Source organism: Xyrauchen texanus, chromosome 28 (assembly GCF_025860055.1).
Source record: "Xyrauchen texanus isolate HMW12.3.18 chromosome 28, RBS_HiC_50CHRs, whole genome shotgun sequence".
NCBI lineage: Eukaryota > Metazoa > Chordata > Actinopteri > Cypriniformes > Catostomidae > Xyrauchen > Xyrauchen texanus.
In genome coordinates this window covers 41,764,295-41,777,964 of record NC_068303.1, presented here as the reverse complement: position 1 = coordinate 41,777,964, position 13,670 = coordinate 41,764,295, and the positions used below count along the sequence as shown (strand labels likewise).

General features: G+C 40.5%; 2 protein-coding genes across 2 annotated transcripts in view; one reads left to right on the top strand and one right to left on the bottom strand.

Annotated features, from left to right (window-relative positions):
- Window positions 1-859: 859 nt before the first annotated feature.
- LOC127621775 (gap junction beta-7 protein-like) lies at window positions 860-2,450 on the top strand. The gene is made up of 2 exons (XM_052095500.1): window positions 860-915; window positions 1,609-2,450. The coding sequence occupies exon 2, from the start codon at window positions 1,630-1,632 to the stop codon at window positions 2,416-2,418; it is 789 nt and encodes a 262-aa protein (XP_051951460.1). The 5' UTR covers window positions 860-915; window positions 1,609-1,629; the 3' UTR covers window positions 2,419-2,450.
- Window positions 2,451-5,784: 3,334 nt separating this feature from the next.
- Window positions 5,785-13,670, bottom strand: part of LOC127621767 (zinc finger protein 292-like) — a 59,955-nt gene continuing 52,069 nt past the window's right edge. The window contains exon 8 of the mRNA XM_052095489.1: window positions 5,785-13,616. Coding sequence (XP_051951449.1) covers window positions 6,294-13,616 — 7,323 coding nt within the window. The 3' untranslated portion in view covers window positions 5,785-6,293. The remainder of the gene's footprint in view (window positions 13,617-13,670) is intronic.

Genomic DNA, 13,670 nt, shown 5'->3' with positions numbered 1-13,670 from the left:
GTGTTAAAGTTATAGATTCTGGTTCTGAACAAGCATCCCTGTTTATATCTTAATTTTTAAGACCCTATATGGTTAAGTCACAGATATATGGGGCTCTCAATGTGGATCCAAAGTTGTTAAAGTGTAACCATTTTCAATGGTTGAAAATCCAAATGTGGGTCACATGGTATGAAGCTCATTTTTCTCATCCAAAAAAAATGAAGGTATAGTGATAGTATAAATCAAAGGTATAAATCATGTCGAAATTAGAAATGTACTTTTATTTATTCACATAACAACAATGAAAATGTGAAAATGTCAATTTTCTGGAGACCAGAAACACGAAAGGAATATTCCAGGTTCAGTACAAGTTAAGATCAATCCACAGCATTTGTGGCATAATGTTGATTACCACAAAAATTATTTAGACTAGTTCCTCCTTTTCTTTAAAAAAAAAAAAAAAAAAAAAAAGAAGCAAATTGGAGGTTACAGTGAGACATTTACAATGGATGCCAATTTTGAGGACTTAAAGGCAGAAACGTGAAGCTTATAGTTCAAATAAAAAACACACAGAAATGTAAATCTTCAAAGCTCTGAAATGCAGTATAGGTGTCCAAACACAAAAGAATCACGCTGTAACTAGTCTGATGAGTTTCAGTCGATTCACAGCGTCTGTTTACTCGGATAACACTAAAGTAGTAACGTTCTTCAAACATATCAGGTTTGCTATTTGCCAAAACTAAATGACACAATAAAGCCTTGTGATTTGCTAGTTCTCACTTCCTTCAGGGGCAGAGTGTTTCCATTGACATAAGAGTTCACCCATGGTAACCAAACACGTGGGGCACCAACGCCAGGTATATTTGACTATCAAATAGCAGAGAGAAGCTGTCTCTGAACAGCCAGAGAAAACAGACGGAAACGACTAATTAAAAGGTAAATATCTTTGAATGAATCTGGTAAATTCCTCATTAATAAACCTTAGACAAGTAACAGATCTGTAGTGTGTTTAAAATGGTCTGATGATCTTAAAACATCTTGTGTGCGACTTGATACGAGTCTGAAGAGTTTTCATGCACTCCATAAAAATGTTATATTCAGGATATATTCATCTTGTTTTCCAGTAAAAACATCGAAACACCCTTAAACCATGATACATTTAGCTACCTGAGAAGCAACACTGCTTAAGACATTTATTCTTGTTTTCAGAGATTGAATATTGAATAAAAGTGGATTTTATCTTGTGTCTCTGGCAGATGTTTATCAAACAAGCGCAAACACTTTGACAGAGCACCAAAATACATTAGACTTATAGTCAGTATTCACTGAAAACAAGCCAAAATAGCTCACGTAGTGTTGCTTGTCAGAAAATTTTGTTGTTGTTGTTGTTGAGTACTTATCTATTGCTGGAGAGCAAGTCATATTTTTTGCACTGTAATGATATGTTACCACCAAAAATAAGCTCATTTATATTTACCAGGTTTGATTGTGTCACTGCCATAACGTGTCGATTACATGACGTAAATGAAAAAGAAAATGAGAGCACCTCTTGATGTCATAAGCATATTTTATATTAAACACACTGTATGTTGAATTTAAGATGATATTTTGTCACTTTTATGACCACAGCCTTATGAGATCCATTCGAACATGAACTGGGGATTTCTGGAGAATGTGTTAAACGGAGTCAACAAGTATTCGACAGTCGTGGGACGGGTTTGGCTCTCCATCCTCTTTGTTTTCCGGATCCTTGTGTTTGTTGCCGCTGCCGAGCAGGTGTGGAAGGATGAGTTCAATGACTTTGTGTGCAACACGCAGCAGCCAGGCTGCGAGCAGGTCTGCTTTGACCACTTCTTCCCTATCTCTCAAGTGCGATTATGGGCCATGCAGCTCATCATGGTGTCCACGCCTTCACTGCTCGTGGCGCTGCATGTGGCGTACAGAGAGCACAGAGAGAAGAAACACAAGAGGAAGCTGTACCAGAACAAAGGCAGCATAGACGGAGGGTTGCTGTTCACCTACATTATGAGTCTGGTTCTGAAAACTACCTTCGAGGTGGCCACTCTCCTCGCTTTCTATTATCTGTACAGTGGCTTCAACGTCCCTCGGTTACTGCAGTGTGACGAGAGCCCCTGTCCCAACACCGTGGACTGCTACATCTCCAAAGCCACAGAGAAAAAGATATTTCTTTATATTATGGGATGCACATCTATTCTGTGCATTGCACTGAACGTGGTGGAGATGGTGTACATTATATATAAACAATGTTGGAAATGCTTCAGTAAGAGGTATGTTCCTGTGAATGAAAACTGCCACGGTCGACCTCCCTCTACGGTCATTCTCACTTCACCCATACTACAGCCGTTGTCCTCGTCGAAGGAGGGTGGGCTTCATTCTGCTCCAGCTGCAAAGGAAAGTCCTATACTTACCTCTGCATGAAATGCAGGCAGTTGGATTTTTTCAACCCAGTCTTTTTCCCCCCAACAAGTCAAAATAATAGTTCAAGTAGGTTTGAATAAATTGACAGAACATCGAAGGAACCAACAAATTATGTTTTTACGATTTTTTACCCCTAACCCAAACCCTAAACCTAACCCTGATTTTAACAAGAAAATAACTTTTGTGTAGCAAGAGAAACATCTGGGATTGCAAGCGAATTACAGGTTATTGACATGCATCAATCATATGTATTGCAGAAAATAACATAGAATGAGAAACAAAATGATTTATTTCTTTAAATAAATGTCTGTATTGTACCAATTTGAAATTCTGTTTGTTTATTAGTTGGTCTCTATGCCAATAAAAGCCATACCATTTCATACAAGCCAAGTTGTGTGATATCTTCCGATTTCGCCATCTCCTATAAATTATTGGATTTTTTTCTTTAATAATCTGATAAAAAGATATTTGTATTCTCATAGTGTGTAGATGCAGTGATTGTAAGTAATTTCCCACAAAATTAAAAAGGGACAATCAGAACTATTTTAAAATAAATACATTAAGATAACCCAGGTGGGTCAGTGTGTTATTTAAGAAAAATGCCTTGAGAAGAAAAAGCAATAATAACCAGTGACTGGTGTTGGCCAGGGCTGCGTTTCCCAAAAGCATCGCAAGCTTAAGTTGATCGTAGAGACCATTGGTGCCAATGGTTTCTGAGATCTATTCAGGCTTACGATGCTTTTGGAAAACTCAGCCCTAGCCAATTTATGAGAAGATATTGGTTATTTTGAGATTATTGACATCAGTTGAATGGGCTTTCACTTGACTTGAGTCAGCATTGAGAAATACACTGAACTGTACCCCAAAGTATCAATTGTTTTATGAGCATATCATGATGGGTGCGAAGCGATAATCCAGTCAGCTGCAGGCTGCGAGGCGATGGTCTGAGTTCTGCGACTGCTATAATAACTTAGAACACGCAAATAAGGACAGCGGGTGCAGTTTCTGGTTTCATACCAGGGAGTTGGTGCACTACGCAGACTGTGTAACATGGGTATAAGGAGCAGCGGTACTGACCACTTGCGTATTTGTACGGGGCGAATGAGGTCAATTTAGTCATTACTGTGCTCGTGCAGCGTGTGCTCTTTAGGCATAGGCTGTGTATGCACCTGAAATAGTTTGTACTGATTAGTGGGTCCACAAGGTGGCTACTCTCACATTTGGGCCATAGCTTTCATTAAGTATTGCAAGAAGATGATGTAAACACCAGTGAACAACAGTGGATGTGTATGTATACGTCAAGTTCACAAATACAGACTCAAGTCTGAAAGAACATAAAGACAACTTTATGGATCTAAACTCCTGGAAAAAAATTGTCCAGTGTCGCATAGCAGTCAAAGCGCATGCATGTGTATGAGTGCAGTCAAATCTTTGCACTTAAGGAGTGAAATGTCCACCAGCATAGTGTTGTGCTTCCATTAAGCATTGTAATGCAGTGCTCAAGTCAAATATTTTTAACTTTGACCCCAATGCCGTTGACCTTTGAAAACCTCACTCTTTGCACTAGAGAGATTTTAACACACATCTTTGCCTAACTAATATCTTTTAGAGTTGCTACAATTTTTATTAAAGCTAATGATCATCTCATATTTTATTTTTTATCTTAGGGTATGTTCACAATTGGCAAGTTTGGTTAGATTAAAACGAACTCTGCTGCGATTGCTCTATTAGTGCAGTTCATTTGAACAAGTGTGAATCCTGCCATTCGAATCTTGGAGCGCACCAAACAAGCGAACCGAGACCGCCTGAATAGTGGGTCCCGGGCCGCTTCCAATTGAACTCTGGTGCAGCTCAATAGATATATGAACGCAAACATGGACCAAGGATGTCTAAATGGACCAAAAACAGGAAGTAATTTATCTAATACTGACCTCAAGCATACCTGGTTCTTCTCATCATAGGAGCTATGTTGCCCATTACAGTTCGGTACAGGTGTCGGAACTGCCGTCAGCTGTCCTTGCAGCAAATCTTCGTTTGTGTGTACAATGGAGGAATTCCTGGCACTGTTTTGACTCTTTTACACATTTTATTAGATCTTTGTTTGTTCTCAGCTGGTAAAAATACTACCATACATACATAAATCCAACGAGCACATTTAGCCCAGCAGCCAGTATTATTTTGGATGTTCGGCAAGTTCCGTCAGAAAATATACATCATAAAAGCTGTCCAAGCAGGATGTGACTTTTTCCTGATGCCTTTGGTTTTGTGTCTTTAGGTTCGGTGTTAAAAAAGCCTGTGTGAACTCTAAGCTAACCAGGACTAAATGTATCATTTTCTTTTTTGGTCCGGACCAAGATGACCTAAAGAACCGAACTACAAGCGTGAACACACTCTTATTGTTTCTGAGCACCCAGAGACCACAATTATTAAACTACATTAAATCACCACTTATTAATTTCTGCAATGTGTGCATTCAAGTAATTGCCAGGACTTTTTTTTCTTCATGGTCCAAATACATGTTTTCAACATCCCGTTTTCTTGTCTGGCAAACTTACAAAATCACCACTCCATTATGCTATCTGCAACACTTCTCATGTGGAGTTCAAAGTAGTGCGTTGAAGTAGCCGTGTCTAGAATGGAACCAACAAGCTGTGAAAGTCACACAAAAGTCCCATTTGCTGTTACTCAAGTTAAGGTTAAGTTTTGGCATAGCATTTCTGTGATACTCCACAATAATGATGCATGCAACTCTTGCAAGACTCCCCCACCAGATGGTTACCTTCTAGACATGACCCATTGGTAGCCCTAAGTGATAGTAAGTTCCAAAATCTAGTGACATTTATCCATTTCCACATTTTGAAAAAATATTGTGTAAAATAATTGTCATCTTAGCAATTTTGTGTACATCACAATCACTGTCATTAAATTTGATAATTCATCAGTCAGTGGTTCTCAACCCTGTTCCTGGAAGCCCACCCAACACAACACATTATGGATATCTCCCTAATCAAACACATGATTCAACGCATCAGCTCGTTAGTGGAGACACCAAGAGCTGAACTGGGTGTGTGAGATAAATGTGCAGGGTTGGGAACCAGGCCTCCAGGAACAGGGTTGGGAACCACTGATTTATCAGCATTTTGTCTGCCTTGGGCTACCCTGCTCTCTAGGTACAAGTACTGCCATTTAAAAGCCATTTTGGTTGCCCATTAATAACTACTGTGGTGGGTTAAAGGAAATTGTAAATATCATGTCTTGGATGCTTGGTGATGGTATATTTATGAATGCAACCAATATAGAGTAACAAAATGCAAGCTGTATTAAATTGATTTCTATTGATTAACATACAGACTTGCTGGTAGCAGTAGTTGTTCAAAGAACCAGACACACCATTTTTGACAAATTTCAGATTTACAAGGTAAACAGGACCAAAACGGTTACAAATTATACACAGCACTACATAACATCATAACTGATCATGATTCACTTTCAGTAGGATACAAAAAGTCCAATGGAATATTAAAAAGTATGACTATGTATACTCAAAATATTTACTTCAAAGGCAACAGAAATATGCTGAACAGCTTTATATAAGGACATACATGCTTTAGAGGTATTTCTTCATCTACTGCAACTATAAAGTGAGCTTAACATACACAGCCCTGTAACGTTATAAACATTTAGATAGTGGCCACGTAGTGTCTTCCAGATCCTAAAACATTCCAACATCTTGAACAAGCAACAACCATTCTCCATTCATGTCTCAATAGAGATAAACGTCCAGTTAAAATTATTTACTAGGTTTGCAGCAATCTTGTTATCAACCTCATCCTGAGTTCTGACAACATGACATTAGGGGAAATAAGCTCAATAAATTAATCGTCTTTTTGAAGGATCACTGTGGGTTGCATTTCATGAAGCTGCTTGAGAAGAACTCCAAATACATCAGAAAAAACTTTTTGCACCTCAAATGTGACATTGCTGAGTGAGGACAACTTTTGGGGATTTTTAAATTCAACAAGTTGCAGGACCTCTCTCGAATGCATTTTTACATCAGATCTTTTGCACACTACTGTTGCAGTCTTTAAGTGAATAGTTGTTCGTTTGCGTGAACATCCACTCAACGGTACTGTTGCCTTTCTCTTCTGGGATGTTCTCGATTCCTGAAGAAACTGAAGAAAGGACACCTCAAACCCCATGGGCTTGAAGGAATTCAATGGTGTATTTTGGTCAAAGATGTCCTCCTGGGTCATGGTCGTGCTAGAGGAAGTGGATTCAGAGTTTAAGTCTGCATAGTTGACTGTGCAACTTCTTGCAGTCCTCAGCCTTGTCGTTCTTTTATGTCCAAATGATTTGTCCCTTTTACCTTCACCCTTGCGTGGGCGTCCCCTTTTCCGTTTAACCACTACCGATACCTCTGAACATGTGTCAGTTGAGGGTTTACAATCTGACAGATCTGGATCTTCTGTGCTTTCTTTCTCAGATGTGGCCTTCGAGAACTCTGATTCACTTGGGATGGGTACAACAACCTCCTCATTATCAGATGTCTCTGAGATGGAACTTTCCTCTGATTTATCTGTATCATTACTTCTGGAAGCAATACGTTTATATCTGGATCGGGGTATCTTTTTACAGTATATAAAATTGCTTCTCTGTTCCTCCAGGTACTGTTTTGGGAGGCCATGTTGGAGATAATGTTTCATTATATTTCGTTCAGAACTGGTGACTGTTTCGCAGCCCTTTATCATACAAGCATACTGCAGTTGTAATCGCTTGGTGCACATCGCAGCAGCTTCTTCCTGGGTTTTCAAAAGGGGTTTTCCATATTTTTTCCAGTTGTTTTTCTTTTCTCTTTTTTTAAGACCATCCTTTTGAATTGGTTTCTTGTTAGTATCTCTATTTTCTTTCTCACGCTTTTGAACTGGTTTCTTGTTGGTTTCTCTATTTTCTTTCTCACGCTTTTGAACTGGTTTCTTGTTGGTCTCTCTATTTTCTTTCTCACGCTTTTGAACTGGTTTCTTGTTGGTCTCTCTATTTTCTTTCTCACGCTTTTGAACTGGTTTCTTATTGGTCTCTCGATTTTCTTTCTCACCATTTTTAACTGGTTTCTTATTAGTCTCTCTATTTTCCTTCTCACACTTTTGAACTGGCTTCTTGTTTTTCTCTCTATTTTCTTTCTCACCCCTTTGAACTGGCTTCTTTTTATTCTCTTGATTTTCTTTCTCTGCCTTTTTAACTGGTTTCTTGCTACTCTTTTCATTTTCAACAGATTTTTTGTTAGTTTCTCTGTTTTCTTTCTCAATAACATCCAGATGACACTTCTTGGGCCGACCAAGTTTAATCCCCCTCTTGCCTTCTTTTGGGTTCATGAGCATCCGTTTGTAAATGTCTTGGTGTTTCTTCATGGTGTGTCGCAGTAAATTTGACCGTGTGCTGTAAGCACATTTGCATCCCTTGACCTGACATCTGAACATCCCCTCCACAGGCTCAACTTGAGATATTGTTGTACCTGTATGCTCTTGATCAACATGGCTGATATATTTCCAGAAAGCTGTGAAAGTTTCAGAGCACTCTGGCTGGTCACACTGAAACCTGCCCAAGTTTATGCTGCACATCATGGCACCTGCTTTCTCAATTGTTAATTTGTGTAGCAGAAGATAGTGCTGGAGCAAGTCTGGAACAGATTGGAAAATACAAGAGCAGTCTTTGACTTGACACCTGATCTCATCAACCTCCTTGACATCACCCTGCAGCTTGTCTTCACTCTCCTGATTTATATCCTTTTCCTCTGCTTCCTCTTCACTCTGTTCATCTTGATTGTTGTCCTCAAATTTAGGCAAAGCAGACTGATGCACAGCTTTGTAATGTAGGATCAAATTGTGTTGAATTGTGAAAGCTGCCACACAACCCTGATGAACACAACGATAAGGTCTGTAAGGACTAAAAGTTTCCTCAGCCTCAGCTTTTCTGTCTTTAGGTTTTTTGGGAGACTCTCTTAGCCTTGCCACTCTAGGCTTTGCAGGTTTGGGATTTTTGTCCAAGGACTCAATAGCAACCTGTACTGGTGCTGATGGATTTGGGTTGAATGAAGGCATGGGCAGAAGCTCTTTTAGTGGGAACCCATGGATCTGACCAGAAAAAGAGGACTTTGTGGAAAACCATGCATTTGGCTGCTGATCAATACTTGGAGTCACTGAAGAATAGCCAGACACAATGACTGAAGGCTGAACAGGTGTGTGATTTTGTAAAGTTTCTGTCTGTATTCCCAATGCAAGACCTCTAACTTCAGGCATCTCAGCAGATTTCTGGTCAAACGTTGGAGTGATGTAATGTGATATTTTTACATTGGACTCTGATGCACCTGGAACATCAATCTGCTGTTGACGTGCATCCAACAAAGATGTGTTTTTGACTGGATTGGGTAATTCTGGCACTGGATAAGAACTTCCTCTGTCACTCTCCAGGAGTCTGTGATTGGACTGACGTTTATTTTTCATCTTCTTTACGTCTTCCTTCGTAAAATTATGCACTGTTTGATAATGGACTTTAAGGTTGGAGTTGCGAGTAAACGCCTTGGTACATTTATGACAGCTGAAAGGGGCAACATTAAACTGGTCTTTGAACTGAGTAAGCATGTCATCTGAGTAATTATGCAGTTTGATAAGATGTTTAAAGAAAGCATCTTTTGTCATTGCTCTATAAGTACAACCATTTGTATCGCATGCAAATGGCTTAATAAAGCTTGGTATCTCAAAGGGTGAAACATTGAACTTATTAGGCTGTCTATCATTTCTTGTAGGGTCATCTACAGTTCTGGTATCCTCATTGATTTCTCTGTCTAGGTTAAGCTTCTCAAGAGCTTTTTGGATTTCCAATACTTCATCCACTGTTGTAATGATCGTATCGTTGGGCTGATCATTCTGAGCACTTCCTGAAGACACAGATGATTGGGTGTGAAGTGAGGCCTCATTTGGACTGATGTTACCCAATTGCAAAATGGCCTCAGTTGAAGTCCCAGCAGTGTTCCCCACAGGTCGCTGTTCACTTGGAGGTGCACTCTGAATCACATTTGAGGGATGCTGAGGATCAACAGTCAAAGGACTTGCAACAGACATCTGTGAGCAGGAACTGTCCAAACTCGATCCAGCAGGCAAACATTTTTTGTGAAGGTCTCCAGCCAATATCTGTTCACGCAATCTTTCTTTGACACTCTTTTCAGAAACAAGATTTTGAGCAAGAGTTGCCATGGCTGCTAGAAGTCCTTCATTTGATAATCCACTTGCATTGATGATAGCTGTCTTTTCCTTTATCTCTTTCATTTTATTTAAAGTCTCAGCTTGAAGAATTTGACTGACATGATCTGAAGAACCACTATTTTGGGTGGATGTAGAATGGTCTTCTGCAAACAACTGAGAGAGAAGAGGATCATTAAACAGTGGGTTGGACATCTCAGTGTAACTTGCTTGTGGCGGAGTTTTGACACTACAAGTGTGCTGTATGACACTAGTTTCTGACAGACGGTTTTGAGCATATGGACCACAAGTGTTTGAAACCGGCTGCTGGTCTTGACCAGAGCTCACACACAGATTTGATGGGTCTAGCTGAAACTCTCCCGCTGTTGGTTTATCATTGCTAGTGTAGGTGGAGTTATTGGCCTGGGGAAAAGTGACATTAGGGTATAGTTTTGGATCAAGGGGGCCTTTATTAGGCAGGTGCACTGAAGGTTCCAGCTCTACTAATGAGGACGTTGTAGGATGAGGCGCATTAAGAAGATCAAGAAACGAGCTGGGGAGGTCCGCTGTAAGGTCAGTTTCTTCAAGTGTTTTGCAAGAAGCACGCTTTGACAAGTGTCCTCCGAGAGATTTAGAACTCTGGAATTCTCTGTAACACCTACAGCAAATGAACTTGCCATCTTTAATAATGGCAGGCCATTTTGTTCTTCTGCTTCGTTTAACTTTTTTGTTGTCCCCATCCCTGAACACAATTCCAGTGGTATTTTGAGTAGCTGGAGAACTCATGTTTGATGGGGGAGTACCATTGTTTGGAAGTGGTAGACCTATACTTGGTTTTGTCTCCAACTTCACCACAAACTGAGCATGGGTTTTTGCAGAGAAAGAATTGTTGTTTATTTGTTGAGGGCAAGCTGATGCAGGTGAATCTTTGGGAACTGAACTGTTCAAACTGCTAATTTGTTGAGTGTAAGGAGATACTGAAGATACTTTAGAATCTAAACTGTCAGTGTAGAAGGGCAACACAGGCATTAGAGTAGATCCCAAATTTGTCTCGGTTACAGAATTAACTACTCCCATCATATTAGGATCCATGACTTGTTGGGCTGGATTTAAGTTGGCAACAGAATGCAAGCTGTCACCTGTGGAATTATTTATTTTGCGAATACTATCTACTTGGTCTGGTGTAGGGTGAATGTTAGGATTATTCTGTGGTTTTAGAGTAGTATAGCTCATTCCACCATGCTGTGCACCTTCACTAGAAGCTGTTTTCAGGTGAGGAGCGTAATGCCTGCTAGAAAGTGTGTTAACGTTTTGGGTCATTCCCGGAGAATGACATGTCTTTTGGAGTACTGAATTGTTCCTGGGGTCCCACACGTGGTCTGCGGTCATTTGAGATTGATTTGTATGTCCAAGCTGAGAGAGCACGATGGGATCCAATATATTTGCCATTTCATTGTTATGGGTATGGCCTGTGGATGCCGGTATGTGAGAGGGGACAGAGGGATAGCTGGGGTTTGCACAATTTGTTAGGTAAGGAGGAGGCTGGCAAGAAGGACTCTGTGTTTGAACAACAGGGCCAGGGACTCTTTGACCCAGTTGGTTTTGTGGAAGTGCAGCTGAATTGAGGCTTCCATTAATAGAAACAGTTCTGAGAGTGGGTGGGACTGCCACCTTGTTCTTCTTTGCTAGTTTCCACTGTGTGTAAAATTCAGGATGAACCGCCTTCATGTGCTTCGTAACACTTCTGTAAGAGCTATAGTCTCGAGTACATAATTCAAATTGGCATTTGTGTCTCTCTTTAACCACTTGGACAGCGCTGTTCACGTCTACTAGTTGCCCAGATTTGTTCTCTGATACTTGTCCATTAGTTGGTAAGGGAGCCATTTGTAGTGGAAGTGTCTGTGAAATTGGAGGAAGCATCTGACCCAATGAAACAAGTGGCGTTTCATTGTGGGAAGCCTGTGTTGAAGGCGTTATAGGTTTACTATACAGGCTTTGATATAGTGTTTGATTCTGATTTAAAGGATTAGGATTGTATTGCCCAAATAAGCCATTGTTATTGTTGAATTTTGGTGTTTTACCTGAATCAGCTGTGTGCAGCTGACCATGCAAAACATCTGTTGGTGGGGCAGGCAGCAAGTCCTCCAAAACGCTCTGGTATGAAGATGTAGAGGGCATGGGATCTGGATCATTCATCAAGGCATCTAGTAGAGTTTCCTCTGGTCTAATTTGATTTAAGTGAGGGCTCATGGCTGACTGAGTCAGCTGGTCATTTGTTTGTGGGATAGACTGATGGATGGGACTTTGCGCACGTTGTTCAGGTATACTTGTTCCAGGATGGAAACACCCTTGTGTAGACATTGCAAAAGCGTTTTTTAGCATATTTTCAACAGAATGCTTTACGATCACCATCCCACGATCCATTTGAGGCCCTGTGCTGCAGCCATTCCTATTGGTGGCTAAGACAGCGGCAGGCTGATGCATTTCATTGGAGAGATCTGGCTGAGGTTCTGTTTGTTGAATAATTTGGACTTCGGTGCTCTGGGCTTCCAATTTTGCAACATGGCCAACTGCATGGACATCTAACTCAGACATAGAATGAAACACTTTACCACAGTCTGGTGCTTTGCAGGTAAATGTTTGGTAATGCTGTGCCTCATGGTCATACAGTTTATAGGCTTCATGAAAAATCTTACCACAACCCAGAAACATACACTTAGCCTTGAAGACTGGGTGGTCTTTCTTATGTATAATAAGCTCAGCATTGGAGTCAAAACTGGCTTTGCAGTTAAGCTGTATGCAAATATAAGGTTTAACGCCACAGTGTACCTGGAGGTGATCATTTAGGTGATCAACACTGACAAAATGGCGACGACAATACTGGCACACTACTTTTGTGCTCTGCATTTCAAGGAAGCGTTTCGCTTCTTCGTTGTCCCCATGATCTTTCACATGGGCAAGAAGATTACGGAAATATTTAAATCCCTTTCTGCAGCTATGAACTGGGCAATTATTCCCTTCATTACCATCACTTAAGTCAAGACACTCAGAGTTGTTGGCATTTCCATAAAAAATTGAGTCCCCATTGCAGTTACTTTTTATCTTTCGCACCTGATATTCACTACTTTTTGCTTTCAGGGCAGCAATGACAGGAGCGGCAGTTTTTGGGTTGGCTAATTTCTTAGTTGTCTTCATTGCAGCGAGACGTTCTTTGCAAGAAAGCTTTACATGTAATGCAACATGGGGCTCAAGAGTCTCTCTTGCATCAAAGGTCTCTACACATATCGGGCAGGTATAGCATCCATCTTTGAGGTGAGTCTGTGCATGGCGCACTATTCGGTGACCAAGAAACTCCTTATCACATAAAACACAGTATTGCATGTAAGCCTGCCAATTTCTAAACCTAGCTGAAACAAACCCTTTTTCTCTCAATTTCTTTATCTCTCTATTCTTTTGCCTCTGATCTTCTATTTCATTTAACTCATTAGTTGCATCTAGAAACCGTTGTGTGACATCCTTAAACTCCTCACAATATATGCCTTCCTCTGGTCCCTCAGGGTCACAATCATTCAGTTCATCAATGGAGCAAACAATAGAAGCTTCCTCCCCCATAAGACCCAAACAGTGGCGTTTTAATGTCTTCCAGTCCCAAAACTCAGGATCAAAAGGCCATTGGGTTTTGAGGACTAAAAGGAGCTCACAGCGCAGAGAGTTCGGTACAGGTAGATCTTCCTCTTCTAGCTTCTGGTCTGCCTCATTGTACAGAGTTTCTACTGCATAATAGGAGTCTACCGTTGGTTCCAGAAGAAACTCAGTCAACTGGCAGGCTCTTTTGACCTCCAAGTCAGTGGGTAAGAGGCAAGAGATGGTTTTGCAGACAGTGGCCTTGGTGCTTCCTTCACATGATTCCATTCGGAGAGCTCGAATACATATGTCAACGCAAGCAGAAAGACCAACTTTATCCATCTATAGATTAGGAAAAGGAATATATAGTTGAAGACAGTTTATGCTTTTGTAAAT

Coding starts and splice junctions, on each gene's coding strand:
- LOC127621775 (XM_052095500.1), top strand. CDS start 1,630: ATGAACTGGGGATTTCTGGAGAATGTGTTAAACGGAGTCAACAAGTAT.